At 38.8% G+C, this 20,760-nt stretch overlaps 1 protein-coding gene across 1 annotated transcript in view; it reads left to right on the top strand.

Annotated features, from left to right (window-relative positions):
- The window catches only part of NNT (nicotinamide nucleotide transhydrogenase), an 82,398-nt gene that overhangs the window by 10,087 nt on the left and 51,551 nt on the right, over positions 1-20,760 (top strand). Inside the window, exons 4-7 of the mRNA XM_012721963.1 lie at positions 364-581; positions 3,818-3,905; positions 5,592-5,680; positions 7,428-7,615. Of these exons, the coding sequence (XP_012577417.1) occupies positions 364-581; positions 3,818-3,905; positions 5,592-5,680; positions 7,428-7,615 (583 nt within the window). The remainder of the gene's footprint in view (positions 1-363; positions 582-3,817; positions 3,906-5,591; positions 5,681-7,427; positions 7,616-20,760) is intronic.

The raw sequence follows: 20,760 nt of genomic DNA, 5'->3' as shown, positions 1-20,760 counted from the left end.
CTTTGAACATGCAACAAATCCTTGTCCATCTGTACTAATTTCTCTTAATTGTACCACAGTCATAAGTTTTGGGACAAGTCTGTTGTAGAATCTTATGTATTTTTTCCACTACTGTATAGTTCATTGCAAATCTGTTTCTCTGGGGTGTGTACTCTTTGTCCAGATAGTTTATAGGTCATAAGTCAGAATAGATGGTGTGAATCTTTGTGTGCTTTGTTTGCTTAGGAATTTAGTCAGAAACTCACTGCTGAACGATTTACTTCTGCAGTAATATTTGAGCCATGTTATATAATTTGTGTTATCTACTTAAAAATATGGTAAATGTATTTATATTTTGTTAATCTGTGACTCTACTCTTTTCAGGTTCGAGCCCCCATGGTTAATCCAACGTTAGGTGTTCATGAAGCTGACCTTTTGAAGACATCGGGAACACTGATTAGTTTTATTTACCCAGCCCAAAATCCAGACTTGCTAAATAAACTTTCCAAGAGAAAAACTACCGTTCTGGCAATGGACCAGGTTCCAAGAGTCACAATTGCTCAGGGATATGATGCGTTGAGCTCCATGGCCAACATTGCTGGGTAGGTTGATTCTTCTCTGTTTCAGTTGAAAAAAAGCACAACAGTACTACAGAAACACTGTTAGTGTGGCTCTTCTCTCTTAGAGGTTGTAGCCTTTGAGAAGACAATTAAATTCTTTTTAAGACTTTTTATCATTTCAGTCTTCAGCTAGGAAATGGCTCTTCACATGGCACTGTTTTCCATTCCCTTTTAATCTGCACGTGTAGAAGAGAAGTAATATTTCTTTCCACCAAGGAAAAAGACAGATAATTGGTATGAGGAAGGGCTGTGTTTTATATATGTATGTATGGTCTTATATATTAAGTTGAAATTGCTTTTTTATTGGTCAAAGTGGCTGAATCTATTTGATGTTGTTCAGTTTAGGTTTTATCCAGGTAAGTTCATAAGTTACTTAGTGAACAGAGAAAATAAAATGTCTGCACTCAAGGAAGTATCACTGGTGTTTAGACCTATATTCATAAGTGAGGGCTAACTGTGGTTTCTTGCCCTGAAGGTCAAGATGGCATAAACTTTGCCCTCCTGCAGAAAGGCAATTCCCACTTGTGCACAGTGCTATCTTGAGAAGGATTCTGTGCTCATGCTGCTCAGAAATGTGGCTATGACTGAGTAGTCATGCCTGCCTCGGGGAGGGATGGGAGTAGCTATCTGATTGCTGTGATCTGAATCTACTTTGAGTGGGAAAAATGTGGAAATTAGATAATACCTATGAAAGCGGTTCATGTAAGAAACTAGTGAATTTGATTTTTAAGCATGAAAAGCATTAGTTGTTGACACCTTGCTAATAAGGAGGCATCTAGAAATGAAAATGTTTAAAAGTAACATATTGCATAAAAGACTAACCTGAGTAAAGCCTTATATAGCCTAACATACCAAATGAAAGTTTTTACACACCAAATGAAAGGTTTGCTTAGGTTTTATATCTTAAGTGGGTGTATAAAATACGCCATAGCTGCTACTCTGGGTTCAGCTGTTCACATTTGATCTCTGTTATATGCCATAAACAAAATGACAAGTTAAAAATTACATGTTGTTGTCCTTTAAGTAACATAGCAAAAGGTTGATTGGAACACATTGTTTTGTGGTACGGATAATAGACTGAGGGACAAAATAAATTGTTGCCTTATTTACTTAGTTTGCAGAAGAGTTAGGTTATACAATGTAGGACTTAAAATACTTCATAGAAAATGTACAAATTACACCAGCAATTTATATCATATTGAAGATCAATAACAAATAATTGAATTCTATGAATTAATAAAATTGCTATTAGTAAATAAGAACTATTATTTCAAAAAAATTTTTTTTGAGTTTACAAATTTGTAAATTTAGAAGGGTGCTACTATTTTGTGACATGAACTGCACCTATGTGAAAGGTCATCAAAACCAGTAGCTCTGGATTGGTAGTTTTTCATTGTAGAATCTTGTGAGCAAATGAAATGTCATGAGGCAAAAGCCCCCGAGTGAAGGCAGGGTGGACTGGGTTGAATTGAAGGACAGAGGGGTCCAAAAACATGCCTGTTCCCTAACACCACCGTCACTAGAGTTGGTGCAAATTGGAGCCTTCTGGAATCTAAGGGACATAGCTTAATGAATCATTATCTTATGGCCTGAGCTGATACTTGTTTGCAAAGGGTATATTTCCAGAACAATCATCTAGTATCTAAACACCCAATGTGGGTAAATGGTTTTTTGCCTGATTAACACACATACCCATAGTGAGAAGCAGTGAAGACATGCCCCTTCCATTTCATTATTGTTCATTTAGAACTTTTTTCCTTTTATCATAAAAAGCCCACTCTTAGCACTTTTTCCCACAATCAACATTTTCTTGTACTTTTCTTGTGTAATCATTTTTTATTATTATTATTTTTTTTCAGTACAGCAACAGAGTGCTTTTAAAGCATTTGTTCCAAAATTAATTTTGTACAATGGCCTTTGGATCCTTATCATTTTGCCCTTTAAAAATTTCAGTCACTCTGAATTTAATTTCAAGGCTAACATTGTATTTCTAAAAGCTTACTTTCCTGCTCCACTGTGATTTGACTTAAACAGTGCTAACTGTTACCTGCTTTATTATCAGTTGTTACTCCATGTATTGTTTGTGAAATTGGTGTAATATGTTAAAGATATCCCATTAAAGGAAAGATGGTGTATATTTATGGTAGTTTTTGTTACGGTTTGTTTAGTTAAAAGCCAAACACTTTTAATTTGCCAGGCACTTACTGTGACAGATTTTATGGTAAGTGCGTTACCTACATCATTTCATTTGAGCCTCACAGCACTAGCGATAGATGTTCTTTCTGTCCCTCCCTACTTAATAGATGAGGAAACCAAGGATTAGAGAATTACAGATACGTGCCCAGCGTCACAAAGCTAGTCATAAAACTGGGACTCGAACTGAGGTCACTCTTTGTCAGACTCCACACTGCCATCCAATCAAGGGAAGTGCTTTTTGTTTGGAGGGTAAAATCTATTTTTTAAAAATTTTATTTATGCATGTGTGCATCATCTTTCATTTTTATACATATCCATCAATGAAGATTTATATGATATAGTAAATTAAAAGAGTTTGCGTTATCAGTAGTTCTAACATCTAAAGAAAATCTTTGCTAGTTTTTCTTATCTTCCCTTCATTTCTTTTTTTTTAAAGATTTATTTATTTATATATGCAAAAACTGGGGTGTAAGCCAGAAGTGTGGTGGTGGGGTGAGAGGATTCACCAGAGACAGAGTGGGGAGCTGAACAGGCAGCTTGATGACGTACACTGCTGAGGGGAGCAGCGTGCGGGTCAGGAGAGGTCTGCTGTGCCATGTGGTCAGCTCCCTGGCTGGTTGGGGATCAAACTTGTGCTGCAGTCGCTGGTGGTACCCTGGTAATGCCCCTTCTTTTTTAAATCCTAATTAGTCTGCAGTGAAAAGGCAGGCCCCATCATGGATGAGTCTGCAGGCAGGAGGCCTGGCTTAGGCTTTGGCTCTGCCATTCACTCCCACGTGACCTTGGAGAAGTCTCTTCATATCTTTGTGTCTCAGTTTCCTCACCTGTAAAATGAAGATAGTAATTGCCCCTCTCCACAAGGTTGTTGTGGAGATTCAGCACTAACCACATTTTGACACAGTAGATACTCTAAATGTTGGCATCTATTCTTTGACAAAATTTGCTGGTGCACTTACGATGATATATGAGCCTAAGGTCTTTCATTTTATGGGATTTAACCACCTGCTTATTTATTTTTTAAGTTATAAGGCTGTTGTACTGGCAGCAAATCATTTTGGACGGTTTTTCACTGGTCAGATCACAGCTGCTGGAAAAGTTCCTCCTGCAAAGGTAGGCAAAATGCCTAGAGTTTCTTTATAATATAGATTAATTATAGCAGTGCTATGTATGGACTTAGAAGAGTTAGTTAAAGATTCTTATTATGTGTAACTTCACATTGATGACTTCTGTGTTATACTAACATGTGACCGAGCCTCAAAGCTGCTTGAAGTTGCTTAAAAATAAATCTTGACATTCTTAAAGCTATATTGTTTTTTTTCTGTTTTTTTTTTTTTTTTAAAGATTTATTTATTTGTGCATACAGAACTGGGGTACAGGCCAGAGGCTCAGGGGCGGCGAGAGGCTTCACCAGAGACAGAGTGGGGAACAGAACAGGCAGATCGACGAAGCACACTGCTGAGGGGAGCAGCGGGCGGGTCAGGAGAGGTCTGCCACACCATGTGGAACCTCCGGGCAGGCGGGAATCGAACTCATGCGGAAGTGGCTCTAGATTCTCAGTGCTGTGCTTTAACCCGCTGCGCCACCAGGGAGGGCCTTTTTTTCTGTTTTTGACTTACTAACTTGAATTATTTGACAAATGGTGCTACAGAGCTTTTTAAATTTCTGACTTTAAAATTTTTTTTTTTTAAGAGTATTTGCGCATACAGAACTGGGGTATAGGCCAGAGGTGCAGGGGCGGTGAGAGGCTTCACCAGAGACAGAGTAGGGAGCAGAACAGGCAGATCAACGAAGTTCACTGCTGAAGGGAGCAACGGGCAGGTCAGGAGAGGTCTGCCTCACCATGTGGGTCACCTCTAGGGCCAGGGATTGAACTCACACTGCAGCGGCTGCAGGTAGCTTGCAGTGCTGCATCCTAATCTGTTGTGCCACCAGGGAGGGCCCCACCTTGTTTTAAAAGAGCAGGAGGAGATGGGTTGGAATGTGTAAGCATCACTGTTTCCCTGGTGGCATCTCTGGCTCTAGTTATCTCTGTCTATCCCTCTATCATTCTCTCACTCAGGCTCTAGCTCTAGCTCTGACAGCAAGGATTTGCCTACACTTGATTGGGAAGTATAGTAAGACTTCTTTGGGAGGGCCCCTTCCAGACTGGAGACTACATTGTTTTTATTTTGTTTCCTAGAAGGTAGGGAGACTCTTGTTTCCGATGAATTCTTTGGTCTTCTTGGCTCCCATCTTTCCATGGTTAGGGAGATTTGCCACATTGCTTTGGGTTTCAGGTACAGTTTGTTTGAAACGGTTCAGAATTAGGTGGTTGGTTAGCTGCTGTTCCTTTTAGCATTTGTGCTCAAAATAGGTGTTGGAACAGATGTTTCATCAAAGTTGCACCCATCTTTGAAACTTATATTGATATTTTATGAACATAAAAGACCCTAGAATTTGAGAGGGGAGAAGTAGTTAGAAGACCACTTTGGGAATTTTCGTGGCAGTAGCTAGGCTTACATATGGAATGCTGATCCTGCTGTATGTGGTTTTCACCCTGAGCTGCTGATTGTCAGGATATTTTTAGTGAAGGTTGTTGACCTTTGTCAGCACTTGTCCTTCTGATACATTTTTAAAAACAGTGGTGGTTCACCTAAAGAGTGTTCTATCCACTTGCAGCCTTTTAGGACTGGCCATCTCTGGCGCCTGGTGTATTATTGAATGCTGCGTCCCAGCTCCTGATAGTTATTAATTGATGGTTTTTCATAGTCAGATGATAATATGTTGAAAACACATTGGTTCTGCCTTTTTCTCTAGATTCTGATCATTGGTGGTGGCGTTGCCGGGCTGGCCTCTGCAGGTGCAGCAAAGTCAATGGGTGCAATTGTACGTGGATTTGATACGAGGTGAGTGCTTCCCTAGTGACTGCAGTTAAGGTGAAAGGTTTTGTTTCACTCAATATCGTGTGCTCATTAGGACTTATAAATGGAAGTGGCACATTGAAAACTGCTCTACAAGCTCTCATTTAAAAATGCTTCCACTTTTTCAGAGTTAAACACAAAGTGAAAAAGTATTACATAGTGGGGAAAAATAAGGACTGAGACTCAGTACAACGAATGCAATTCATAAAAGAATTAAAAACAAACACTTGTTTATGCATATCGATTAGCAGTGGGACAGTTATCACCATGTGGTGCCTCTGTACTATTTTACTGTGTTATTGTTCTGTTCAGAAGTACCTAAGGTATGAACAGAGATGGTTGTGAGTATGAATAAAGAATCTTGGAGAAAGAAACATCTTGGAGAACAGACTAGGGGTGACAGGTGCAGTGGGTCATACCTGCATGGAATTGTTGGAAGCAGGTTACATCAAATGGGCTGAGTAGTCCCAGGACCTTCACCTTGAGCTGAATACAGGCATTGTTATTATTAACACAGCATTAATAATAATTATTATTATTGCATAATTGTGATAAGATCCCTTTCTTTTAACATAAAGATGGAGTTGAATATATTTCTCTGATAATCTTTAGCCCCTCCCTAGCTGAAAGTACTGTGTGCATTGTACATTTACTTAAAACACACATCAATATTTTCTTAGAATTTCTATAAAGAGAAGTTTGATTAAAATCCTTCTTTTCAGAAGTCACTGATAGTGGATTTCATTACATTTGATTGAACATTATTACCATTTATGTGTTCCAGTACTTTTTTGAGGTCAAAACGTCATTATTTATTATTAGTTGAGGAATAGAGGAATAATACCAACTATTAAGGTTGGGTACAGAAAGTCGGAAAGTCTTACTTTTCAGGGCAAAGAATGTTCCATAGAATATGGTTATGCAGTGGTTACTTGGACTTTAAAGAAGCTGTGTACTGATTAAAAGCTGTCCTGTTTAAATGAGAAAGGCATTAATAGAGTTGTCAGGATGAAACTAAGGATAGCCGGAATTAAGCTTGCCTTTAGTTCTATCTTAATTTGGATGTTTGTTAATACGAAGTTTTTGAACCCTTCAAGTTTGAAGAAAACAGGTTCTTGAAGTTTTCATTGTAGTAGAAAATATTAATATAGTAGAAATGTAAATACTTAGAGATTATTTGAAACTTGGTGTTGGGTACTATTTAGAATTTAATCTTTTGTCAGTTACTGTTTTATATTGTATATAGAATAGAAAGCTAGAATAGCTCTTGTTTCACCTCATTTTTATTTACAGTTTAGTAATGTAACTCATATATACTATGAAAAATGATGTGGCTGATTTGATGTAATACTTTTCACAGAATTTATAGTTTATTGGTTAATTAATCATCTTAGATGGGCATTGAATCATATTATAAATATGAGATCCAAATATATTGGAAAACACACTTGATTATAAATTCTTGCTGGAAGAATGAATGGTATTTATTAAGTTAAATATCAAAAATCGTAAGTATAACTCATTGTCTTTTGGTATTAGAGGTGTATAAGTTTTGAAGTTTTTTAAACAATGGCTAGGAACTTCCCTTCCTACCAGTAGGCATTTAAGAGCTTACAGAGGAAATGTATCAATGAAGGCTCATTTGACAAAAAAGGTGTATGTACATGTAGATATTGTTTCCTGTGTTTGGAACCTAAAGTAACTTTTTTTTTTTTTTTTTCCGTATTACCAGAGCTGCAGCTTTGGAGCAGTTCAAGTCTCTGGGTGCTGAACCCTTGGAGGTGGATGTGAAGGAATCTGGTGAGGGACAAGGAGGATATGCAAAGGAGATGTCTAAAGAGTTCATTGATGCCGAAATGAAGCTCTTTGCTCAGCAGTGCAAGGAGGTGGACATCCTCATCAGCACAGCACTTATTCCAGGTATGGTAGTAAGGCTGTGAGTATTGGCTATACGCTTTACAAATGACCTTTTCTTTTTTCTTTTCTTTTTTTCATTTTTAAAGGACAGGTTTATTAGGAAAACGAGAAAGCAAGCAAGCAAGAGAGAAAGAAAGAGGTACCTGCATAGTCATAGTTAGGCAGGAGAGCTATCCTTTGCCAGTGCCACTAAAAACATTTTAAATTGAGGATACATCATTGGTTAACATTTGAATTCTTTACCTTAAGATTGACTTTTCTGCTTATAAAAGTTCTAGAAAATAAATAAGACATGTCAGGCAGAAAAGACGATGTCATTGAAGCCCCTTCTGCTAAAGGGTCACTAATTATTTGGAATATTTTCTTCAATATTTCAATAATGTGTATTTTCATGTAACTGTTTTCATTCATAGTCTGTGTGCAACTCATAAGCAATTTTCTGTTCATACACTTCTTAAATTGACTTTTAATTCATTTCTGTTCTCATGATTAAGATACAACATTCAAATTTTTGTATGAAAAATATAAAGAAAAAAATACAGGTCGTCTGAAGTTCTACCAGAAATAACTGTTAGCAGTATTTTGAGGATCATTTTTCTAAACATGACAGAAGTGGCTACTGTGTGTGTGTGTGTGTGTGTGTATTTACAGAACTTCCAGTGCATATTTTTCACTTAATGATATAACACATTGCTTTCTAATTACTTCCTTTGACATGTTTGACCTAAGGCAAACAAATAGCTATTTGATGGCAAGGATTACTTTTCAGTTCCTTTACAGCTTCCTCGTATACAAAATATTTTTACTTGATGGATGGATGTTAAACCAGTTACATACTTATTAGTAATCAGTGGCTTGATCTTACAGGGCTTATTGTTATTTGTGTTGGCTCTTACTGAAGGATCTCTGGGACTGGACAGTTAGGAAAAGTTGCCTTGTCATGAGATGGTGGAACAGGAAAGTTTTCTTCTGGTATCCTTCTTCTCCCTCCTCCAGCTCCTTTAACCTGACTAACATAAACCCAAGGGCAGGAAGGTGATTGGCGTCACATGTCTACAGGTCTCTCTTCGTGACCTCTGTTTACTCAGGTGATACTTGATAGGTGAACTGGCCACTCCAGACACTTCCACTGCCCCCCACACCAGAACTGGCTACTTGAAGCAGACTGACAGGAGGGTGAAACGGGCTTATCCTGTAGAAGAATCTGTGAGTAGAAATGAGGCCAGAGTGGATGTAAGTTAGGTGAGCCCAGGCACCAGGGTGATGTTTATGAAGGAAAGACATGTGAACAGGCAGTGGCTGGAGAGCTCCTCAAGTTCCTTCCTTTCCCTTTCTGGCAGCGGCCTCTGGCCTCTGGCTCAGCTTTGAAGGACAGGAGGCCTATGCTGTAGCCACTGTCTGACCTTTGAAAAATAAGCTAGCTGCATCTCGGTGAAGCAAACTGCTCCCTGATTGAATGCAGCAAATGGCCAGAAGAGGGCGCTAAGACATTTAGTCACAGAATTAATGGTGAGGACCGGAGCTCGTTTTAGTCATGTGAGACTCACAAAAAGAACTGAGGATGATTTTATAGTGATTATAGCTCAAAGTGAATGATAGAACTTAAGGCTTGTGAAAAAACACTACTACTTTAAGGGCCTATCCTTTTTCTCCGATAATAATTAGTCTTTCCTGGCAGAAAAAACCTCCATTTAAAGTCTTTCCTGATGACCATCTAGTTATAAGTTTTTTTTAATAATTTTTTTATATTATCCTTCATTTTGTACATTTTTTCATCTCAGTTGTAATCCCTGTGGACTTCCCACCACCACTTCACCCAGGTGCCACCACCAAAGTCCCGTGAGCTCTTCCCACTGTAGTTTTGATCTTGTGTCCCTCTCCGCTCCCATAGAATGTCTCTGGTTTATAGTTTTTATCCACCTCTAAGTTTATGGTGTACTTTAGAGAAAGGCCCAGAGTTCATACTCAGAAGGCTTTCTGAAAAGGACTTTCCTGTTATTTTTTTTTTAAACCAAAATAAATGGGAAAGGTTAGTTAGAATATTATAAGGATGCAGATGATCTTTCCAAGGATCTTTCATACTTCTGGGGGACTGAACTCTGAAAGTCTGAGTATTTACAAGCAGTTGAGAAGATATATAAATATGTAGCCACCTCTGAAAAACTGTGTCCTTGCCATTGCATCTTTACTGACTTAGGTCCTAAACCTTGTCATGAATCACCTGATGGCATTGCAGATGTTACCCTAAAGTTTTCCTTGAGTGGCTCCAAAGAGAATTAAGGCAGGTATCAGAAGTTCTCTAAGATAAGAATTTTTAGAACAGAAAGATCTGCCTTAGATGAGAACTTTGAGAGAGGGATACAGTTAGCTGGTTTCAGGTAGCAACCTGTGGAGTTGCCAAATTTTTGTTCCGCTTAGGTACATGATGGTGAGTGTGTTTAAAAAGCAGTAATGTTGAGGGCCTCCCTGGTGGTGCAGCCGGTGAAAGTACAGCACTATGAAGCTGGCTGCAGCCGCTTCAGGACAAGTTTAATATCCACCAGGGTGCTGACCTGAACGGTGCAGCAGTCCTCTCCTGACCCGCCCGCTGCTCCCCTCAGCAGTGTACTTCATCAGTCTGCCTGTTCTGCTCCCCACTGTGTCTCTGGTGAATCCTCTCACTGCCCCTGCAACTCTGTACCCCAGTTCTGTATGCATAAATAAATAAATCTTTTAAACAATTATTATTTTAAAAAAAACCAGTGATATTGAACTTAGGTAGAGTGTATGTGGGATGAAATATTTCTGTATCTAGCTAGTTACTATACTGCCTGGTATCTTGCACCACACACTTCAGCATCATCTCCACCCCCTTGATTGGGTTGGGTGATGGGGTCAAGGCTAGAGTAGCAATTACTGTGGATAGGCTCAGGCAAGGCTGACAGTCCTGTTTAGTGGTGCTTTGCACACTAAGGAAAGTACCCACAATTCCCTTCTACTTCTCTGACCTTCAGGGTCACTGTTCAAAAGTAAGGCACCCCTGGGACTTACCAGTCTGCTGGTAAGTTCAGTCCGTGCTCAGAGTTTTCCTGCTAAACCTTTGGAGTCAGGCAGAGATTTTTCAGCATCCCTACTGCTCTGGAACCCTTTCAGAGAGACTTTCCATATTCCTTGAATATTTAATCAGGAAGAGACAGAATGAGGTTGAAAATCTGGTAAGTTTGGGAGGGTCCAGGTAGGATCGACGGAATCATAGTGGTTTCACATTGAGATTGTTAGGCAAATTTCACCCAAATTAAAGTGAGAATAGAGAGTTCTTTGAGGACAAGTTCAGCCTTCCCTGGCAGAACTTTTAAACCTTCCTGATGCCCATCTAGTTATAGAGTCATCAGCACCATTGGGTCATCTAGCTTTCCTCTTTTGCCTTCTCAGCTCAGCCTTGCTCTCACTTTGTAACTGAGCTAGAAGCTACAGAAAGCCTGGGGCTTGGCTTCAGTAAGGAGGATAGTGTCTTGGAGCACCTGGCTTCCCAGGCATGAGCTAACAGTATCTGAACTGAGGAGGATTGGATCTTTGGGGTCATTTCCCCACTCTCTCCCCCACTTACTGTACTCTTTGGTAAGAGACACTCATTTCTTTTTAAAAGATTTATTATTTTCCATACAGAACTGGGGTACAGGCCAGAAGTGCAGGGGTGGTGAGAGGATTCACCAGAGACAGTGGGGAGCAGACCAGGCAGATTGATGAAGTACACTGCTGAGGGGAGCAGAGGGTGAGACAGGAGAGGTCTGCCTGGCCATGTGGGTCACCTGGGGCTGGGGATCGAACTCTCCCTGAAGCAGCTACGCTAGCTTTGAAGTGCTGCGCTTTAACCTGTTGCGCCACCATGGAGGACCCAGAGACACTCTTGCTAATCCTGATGTACCTTTTAGACTCCTGTTCAACTAATCCTACTCTGTGTGGACTTGATTTCAGTCATTCTGGCTGCTTTTATCTCCTCAAGTAGGTCAGTCCTTCAGACCTTTCCTCTATTCCGGTTCTCAGCCTTCTTGGCCCCTGCTTGTCCTGGCCAACATCAGCGGAAAGGGTCTGGTTGTCCCGGCTACATAAGTAGAAGGGTCGGGTTGTGTCTGTCATGTTGGAACTCAGCATGGGGCCTCATCCTCAGTGGTGGCTCAGTGTATGCTACTCAGCTGTGTCTTGACTTTGGGTGCCTTTCTTCAGTCCCAGATGGTATAATCCTTTTTATTTTTCCAGTGCTATCCAAGGAAAGATAAGAAAGAACACTCTGTCGACTCACTTTTGGAGATGAGCCCTGCAGAAGCTAATTTAAGACTGGGAACCTAGCTCTTAAAATTTCAAAACTAGGATATGTGCCCACTTTGCAATATGAGGTGGCTCTCTCTCTCTCAGGGGACAGAATTAGGAAATGGTGGAAGGTCTCTTCTGAGCTTAGTGGTCCTGCCATCCAGGAAGGAAGCTTTTCATTGCTTGATAATAAATGCTAGTTTCTTAGGCCGTATGTACTTGGGCCTCTTTTAGGCAGAATAATGTAACACTACTATTTGTATTGTCCTCTACCTGTTAACTATACAAGTATCTGTAGAATACTTGTAACTGTACATGAGATTTCTCTTCCCTGGAGAATCAGAAGGGTGTGTTTAGGGAGATCCACTAGGCCTTGCTCATATGAGACCAGACCTGAGTGAATTCATAGCCCCCAGATGTCAGCCTTGGCTCTCTCTGATGCTGCCTTTCCCTGTGAGACTATCTTTCACATGGAGTAGAAACATAATGCAGAAATGAACTTCTCATGGTCAGTTTCAAGCATTCTTTTTGGCAAGAGAATAATTGATAAAGTGGTTTGTGACATTCCACAGATACTATTGTCTTGATGACTGCACTGTGTTTTTCTTTCCCCTTTCTGTCCATATTATGGGCTTAGAAAACTATATACAACAGTTATTTCCAACTCCGGGGAAGTTATTTGACTTATTTTTACTGAGTCATCGCATTCCTCTATCATCTCCCTCCTTCTTTAAATATATTGTGTGATTGCATGGAATTTTGTAATATTAATTCTACAAAGTTTCATTTGTTTTGAGAATTTTGAAGGACAGAGAAAGACTTAAATGTTGCAACGTCAAGGGCTGGTAACCACAGGCTGTCTACATACCTCTTGGTAGCTTTCAACACAGACAGGGCAATTTGTCATCAAGAGGATGATGCCAGATTTGTGGAGTTTCCCATTGTCATTTATCAGGCTTGACTTCGTAGAGGGTGTTTGAGCACACTTAGTAAAGGGCCGGACTGGCTTTAACAAATGTTCTGCTAGAAAAATTTATGGCAAAGAATTATATTCTGGTTTGGTCTGTTAGTTCTCTAAAATTATGTTGCAAAATCAGGAAGCCTTGTGCTCCCCTCCCTGGCAGTCCCTGGGTTGAAAAGGATGGCCAAGCAGCACTGGATAGAGTTGTTGTGAACAGTTAGTACTTCCCACCTTTTGTGTATCTCTTACCTCCTTTCTACTCCCCCTATACTTTTTGTGCCTTGGTATTAGGGCAGTCTACCTGCTGTAACAAACTAACCCCAAAGTATAGAATGGCTCAAACACTTAGAAATTCACTTCTTGGCGTACTTAATGGTAATGGGTGGTTGACACGTTGGTGAGTAGTTCTTCACAGGGTCACCTGGGCAGCCAGCTATGACAGTGTTGCTGTTATCACTCGGTGGCTGGGAAGCTCACTCTGGCCACAGTCTCTGTTCCAGCTGGCCAGAGGGTAGGGGAGTGTGACTTGCACCTGAGGTCTTAGAAGGGGCATATGCCCGTCGCTCCTGCTCAGTTTTCTTTTGCTAAGATTTTTTTTATTTTTATTATTTTTTAAAGATTTATTTATTTGTGCATACAGAACTGGGGTACAGGCCAGAGGCTCAGGGGTGGTGAGAGGCCTCACCAGAGACAGAGTGGGGAACAGAACAGGCAGATCTACGAAGTACACTGCTGAGGGGAGCAGTGGGCGGGCCAGGAGAGGTCTGCCACGCCATGTGGTCACCTCCAGGGCAGGCGGGAATCGAACTCAATGCGGAAGCGGCTTTAGATTCTCAGTGCTGTGCTTTAACCTGCTGCGCCACCGGAGAGGGCCTCTTTTGCTAAGATTTAGTCACCAGACTAAACCTAACTGTGAAGGAAGTTGGGAATTGTTGCCTGCTATATGCCCAGGAATGAGAGGCCAGTTCACTGTGGTGACTGTCACTATATCGTACAATCTGAGTGACTTAAATCACACATTGGTGTTTCCACTGTCTTGAGGCTAAAAGGTCAAGGTCAAAAGTTAGCTCGGTTTGGTGTCTTTGGAGACCTCTGTGCTTGGTTGTGGAAGGCCGTGCTTTGCTATGTCCTCACGAGTCTCCATGTCTCTTTTGTGTCCACATTTCCCCTTGTTGAAGGACACCATCAGATTGGTTTAGAGCCCACCCTAATGGTCTCAGTTAACATAATCACAACTCTTAAGGCCCTGTCTCTATATGAATTTTCTGGGTCCAAACTTCAATACAAAACACTTGTGGATTTTGGGGTGCACCTCACAGTCTCTACTCTACTTGGTAGTTTTATCTCCTGATGTTCAGTCTATTCTTTGGGAATTAGATCATGAATTTAGAATCAGAGAGGGTAGATTCATGTTCTACTTTCACTGTAGAATAGCTGATGTGTCTCTCTGAACCTCAGTTTCTTTATATCTGGAAAGTGGATAAAAATGCTGTGTTGCAGAGTTGTGGTGAGGTTAAGTGAAGGGGAAATCTGGTACATAGAAAAGAATAGTAGTGCAATTCTCCTTTCTTCCTTTGGTGACACTTCATCTTGCAAATGGTGCTCTGGACTAAAAAGCTTATTGACCTTGGTGTGGATAGTCCAGGTGTTCTCAAGTATCACAGGAAATGTTGAAGATGTCCCTAAGATTGTCAGGCCTATGGACATACTCCTGAAGTTATAAAACCAGCATCTCTTAGGTGGTGTGGCATCTAAGGTGCTGATTTCCCAACAAAGAAACATGAATTATTTGTTTTTTTATCTGAATTTTCTGAAGGTATCCATTTCATGAAGGTTCTTTCTGCAGTTAACGCCATTCTGTTCAAAGAATGATGTAGGAAATGTTAGTTTGCAATTTTATTTGAATGATTTTTCCCTTTTCAAAGCAATATTTTATTTTCATATCAATTAGTAAAATCACAATATTTGTTGTGTCAGTGTTTTAGGAATTTTGCTGCTAATGTACATTAAACATATATTAGAGGGAACACAAAGAGCATTATAATTTATAGAAGAACATTAAACATTGTCTTACTTTTGCTGCCATTGAACTTTAATAGGTTGTTTTCCTTTTTTGAGAATTCCCATAGCTTCTGGAGTCATGGCAAAGGCAGATTAATTTTGATTTTTGCTTGTACAGAATTTTTGCAGCTCTGAGAGGTAAACTATTGAGATTATTCTGTAGAAATTTATAAAAGTGTTCTTTACCTACCAGGTAAAAGCTTGTTTTTAGTTTTCTTTTCTTTAACTAGATCTTTAAGGATTTCTCTAGTCTGCTAAAATAGGCTATCGATGAATCATGAGTCATAGGTGTTCCATTTAGAAATACCTCAAAGACATACAACTTGTAGAACTGACTTAACTTTCTGGTTCTGTATACAAATAATTATGGAGAGAAAGTTTTCCTTTGGTTCTAGGCATTGAACTCATTTGTGAAGTGTTCTGCTAGAGTATTAAAGCTGAGGTGAGACTCTCTTTCTGTTTGGGAGCACATCCGTGGTCTCCACCATAACAGATGGGAGGGTTGCCTTGTACTTGACTTTTTTGTGCCAGTGGGAGTGGATATATCAAGACTCATTAGATAATGCATCAACGGATCAAATGGCTAGCAATTCCCTGTCTTAACCTATTTGTTACATAATCACTCATCTCTTTTACTCAGGGGTATACATATAAGGGATGTATTGGGGGGGAATAGTAATTACAACAAAGTAAAAATCAAAATCAACAGACAACTATAAACCAGAGAATTCCTGTGTGTGTGTGGGGAACTGGCTCAAAACCAGTGGGAAGAGCATAAGGGACTGTGGTGATGGTGCACAGGTGAATTGGTGCTGGGAACCCCTTGGGGGCCAGACATGAGTGGATAAATCATACATTGTATGAAAATGAAGCTATTAAAAAGAAATAAATACTAAAAAAAAAAATCCCCAAACCTTTTGTCCTCATGGTTTGTTTTTATAGCTGAAGGTCCAGTGCTCTAATATCATCTGTGAGCCTTTGGTGTGCATCAGTGAGGATCCCCCGTGGCTGCCAGAGGTAGAGATTCCAATCCAGTCTGCCTTAAGGGAGGAAGGAGATTTCTGGGGTGGTGTCACTGAGGAAGCCCAGCTGCAATGTGCATGAGTGTGAGGCCCGGGGATTCTCTTCCTGTGCTCTCAGCTCGCCCTTGTCAGAGTTGCCACATTGTCAGTTTCCCATTCACACGACTCTGCCATCAGAGCACCTAGCGGCCAGTTCTTCTGGTAACTCCCTCTTAAAGAGCAAGGCAGTGTCGTTTCTGGAAGCCCTTTAAGGATGAAACTTCAACATTATATTAAAAGTATCCTTGTCTTTGAGCTCCCTGTTCATGAGAAATCAATTTGGGTTTGGATAAATGTATTCTGTAATTTAGATTAATAAACCCTTTGTTGCTATATTGTTAACTATACCATGTTCTTGTTAGAGCAGAAAGTTTTTCTTGAGCCTGTCTAATTTGATGCCTTACTGGCCGGGAAATTAGGAATTTCCCCATCTGGTTACATGCCATTGAATAATTCCAGTAAATAATACTAAATAGTCTTTGGAATCATAAAGTTTTGTGGTAAACCCATTTCATCTTGGTGTCTTGTTGTGCTTAATATTTCTAGTGGTTTCTTCTTAATTTTGTTCTTTTTTTTTTCATTGTGATTAAAGTTGTCTGTGAGGCTTGATTCTTTTCCCAGTAAGCTAGATTCTGAGAATTTATTGATTTCAGATGATCATTGTAGGCCTGATTCATTCAGAGAGGTATAATATATTGCAAAACTTTCTGGCAAATTTTTGGCCTTTGGTTTTTAGCTAAAGCTAAATGACTTTATAAATTTAATGTCGCTGAGAGGCCAGTGATATATACAGCAGTGCCGCTGTCTGTGGGTCACTTTCCTTGATTTCAGTTACTGGCGGTCAGTTGAGGTTGGAAAATATTAGCTATAGTAAGATATGAGAGAGTGAGAGAGAAAAGACCACATTTGTATTACAGTATATTGATAAAATTAATCTTTTTAAAATCAGTGTTATTAATCCCATACTCTACCTGATTTATAAGTTAAACTTTATCATAGGTATGTATGTGTAGGAAAAAACAGCATCAGGGGCTTGTAGATTTATTCGTTTGCTACATAGCACCAAGTTTTTAAAGCTATTTTTAGACATGAATAAATTTTTTAGAAGTTCCTCAATGTAATACTTAAAAAAAAAAAGATTTATTTAATTTATTTATGTATACAAGAGCTGGGGTATAGGCCAGAGCTGTGAGGGGTGAGAAGATTCATCAGAGACAGAGTGGGGAGCAGCACAGGTGGATTGACTGAAAGACACTGCTGAGGGGAGCAGTGGACGGGACAGGAGAGGTCTGCTGCACTCTGTGGGTCACCTCCCTGGCCAGGGATCCAGCTCATGCTGCAGTGGCTGCGGAGAGCTTCATAGTGCTGAGACTTAGCTCCTTGCATCACCACCAGGGAGGCTCTCAATTTAATACTTTGAACACTGTATTTTAGAATTTACTTAATGTAACATGATCATGACAGATAGTGAATTCAGTTTCACTTAGAAATGACTTGTATCAGCCTTATGGACAGGTATCTAGCAGCAGTGCTCATGGATGAGGGTTTTATTCAGTCAGTAGTTAATTCTTGGTGCATAGAGATTCTAGCATACCTCACATTAATTAATAGCCAACTTACTGGGAAACTTTCTTTAATACTTAGATGAATATTAAAAATCTTTAAATGAATAATATGAAATACCTCAGTTATTCTAGTAATGAAACTGTCCATTAATCTTTGAAGACAGCCTTCTAAATTGTTTGACATCAGACCTATAAATAAATTTTTCCTTCTCTCTTTAGCCTGTACATGGCAGATATTAAATGAGTATTAGTTGAGTTAATAAATGAATCAATATTTGAATGATGACTCTTGAGTGCATGATGTTCTACCATTATTTTGGCAGAAGCCTAGAAATAAACTCCCAAGTGGGAGAGAGCTGAGTAATCTTACTAGGGAACTTAATGTCCATGAACCAGAAGGAACCAAAAAATATTTCATGAAATTGGATATCGTGCCAAATCTTTCACACACAGTTTCTGTCGTGCCAGGAGATACTATTTTTTTTTCTTTCCTTGTTTCTATCATAGTGACTTTTTTAAGTGTTGCTTGAGGAAATGTAATAATCTTAACTTTTTGCATGTCCCATCTTTTGCAGATAAATGATCAAACTAACAGAATTGAGCAAAGAGCACAGCCTAATTGTACTTACAAAAAAATTAGGTCTTGCCTGTCTTTTTGAAATAACTCTTTTGCCTTCTGTGGTTGTCTTAAAAAACCTGATATGCTCAGTTCATTTTTTTCCTTGTATCTAGGATCTTTACCAGGCTCTCTCTGGATATAACGAGGCATCTCTTTATCTCTGAAGGGCTGACATAAAACTTTCAACATAGTCTTCTCTGTTATATAGTGCAAAGAATCTGTTTGTTCTCCTGTTTGTTCTCTGTCCTTTGCTGTGTCTCTGTCTCTGAGAGACTGTCCTCACCTACGTAGCTTCATTTGCTGTGGCAGGCAGGGCACATGTTTACGTGATGCATTTTCAATTGCTAATTAGATAGGTTGGCTTAATGCCATTTCTAAGTAGTTCTAATTCTTAATTCATATCCCCAACTTAAGTCAACAAACTGGTTTTTATGTAGAAGTACTTTTTGTTTCAAAACAAACATGCTATGTGACTTTCCGTGGAGTTGCAGTAAAATATATAATAGATAATAAAGAGCATCTGTGATCGCTCTACTTAGCAAAAGATGTTATTAACAGTTTATTCTTTCAGCCTTTTCTATCGTTTTTATCATATTGAGATCAAGTTATATTACATGAGGATAGTAAGAAATTGTATCATAAATTTTTCCTCTTAATACAGTGTGATGAGTTTTTAAGAACTTTTCGTGAGTATATTGCAATAAATTTTTAGAATGTTCTTATGTGAATATATTGTATTTTATTGAACTATTGCCCCCCCCATAGGGCTTTTTTGTTTATTTCTCTTGAAATGATTGAAAAAATGATGTTCTAATACTTTCTTCTTCATAATTCCTTTTATGTATTTTTATTTATTTCCCCAAGATTAATCAACTCTTAGAATTACTGGATAGACAGATATTAACATTTTGACTAAATACTTCATAAACGATGTTTTTCTAGAGTAGACAGTTCACAATTAAGCCAATAGAGAGTTGTTTGATTTCAACCTTTCTATGATTTTTTGACTTTGTCTCATTTTGGGAATCCAAAAAAATGACTTCATTTTTTGACTCACATTTTTTTTTTTCTTACGGTGAACTTTTTTTAAAATTTGGTTTTATCATTCTCTTTGACCATTTACTTTTATCATTCAGTTATCTATTAAGATCTTAGTGTTTTGCTTTTAGTTAATTTTCATTAGATTTTGTTTTTTCTGTATTTGTTTTTAGATACATAAAGTAAATATATATAATTATAATATATACATTTTCATATAAATCTATCACTGTTTTCTTTTGTAATTTTCCCATTGTTATAGTTGAGAAACTGCTTTGTAATACGAAGACTAAAAAGATAGTCCCTAAAGTTTTCTTTTTTCTTTATGGGTTGATTGTCTTTTACAATAAATTCTGATCTGTAGAGTTCACGTTTAATTTGAAGTATGATACTAGTTTTGGTTAGATTTTCTCCTCTGAATGCTTTGTATTCATTCGTTCCTTCCATTTTGTGATGCCATATTTATCGTACATCACATTTTTATCATAGTAGGCCATCAGGGTGAGAGGGGAGTTTGAAATCGCCTTCTCAGCCTTTCTTATTCTTGACCTATTCTTTTGAGGATTTGTTCATTTGGAACTTTTATGTACTATTCTGCTCCTCTTTTGGCTCTCTTTTTTCCCTTCTGTTTCCAATTTTCATTTCTGCACTTTTCAGAATTAAAAAAAAATTGAGCCACATGTGAATGCTTGGAGGGAGCTGCACTGTTATATTCACCATTGTATTCCCTGTAGCCTGTATTAAGTTTTTAAAATTACATAATTAAAACAAGCTCTTATAGAATATAAAGGAGGTAAGAAAAGGGACAAAAAACCAAATTATTCTTGATCTCACTACTCAAAAATATACTCATCTCATAGACCATATAATATATATATAATATTTTATGTAAATATAAAATCATTTATATGTATGTATATTTACAAAATAAGCACATACTATATATATACAAGTTGATATGTTTTTTAATTCTTAGACTTCCATCTCTTTTAAATATTCTTGTGTGATTTAAATAATTTTTTCCATACCCCTCAGTCATTTGGCTGTACAATAATTAATCTAAAAGAGTATGCTATCTTTCTGAACGTAGTCTAATTCAAGAGTAATAATATGGATAGAACGCCCATTGTCCTCATTAAGAAGCAGGTGTGTATGTGTGCATATGTGTACATCTTATTTATTGGTAAGTTTGTGTCAGCCTCTGCATAATTGTTTTGTGAAGACCGGACAGGTAAAATCAAAGAAGACAGATAGGTTGTAGGTGGCATTTTTTTTTTTTTTTTTAAAGATTTATTTATTTGTGCATACAGAACTGGGGTATAGGCCAGAGGTTCAGGAGCGGCGAGAGGCTTCACCAGAGACAGAGTGGGGAACAGAACAGGCAGATCGACGAAGTACACTGCTGAGGGGAGCAGCGGGCGGGTCAGGAGAGGTCTGCCACGCCATGTGGTCCCTTCCGGGGCAGGCGGGAATTGAACTCATGCGGAAGCGGCTTTAGATTCTCAGTGCTGTGCTTTAACCCGCTGCGCCACCAGGGAGGGCCTGTAGGTGGCATT

Source organism: Condylura cristata, unplaced genomic scaffold (assembly GCF_000260355.1).
Source record: "Condylura cristata isolate star-nosed mole 26May11 unplaced genomic scaffold, ConCri1.0 scaffold00007, whole genome shotgun sequence".
Lineage (NCBI taxonomy): Eukaryota > Metazoa > Chordata > Mammalia > Eulipotyphla > Talpidae > Condylura > Condylura cristata.
The sequence above is the reverse complement of the archived record's forward strand: the minus strand, read 5'-3'. Positions and strand labels throughout refer to the sequence as shown.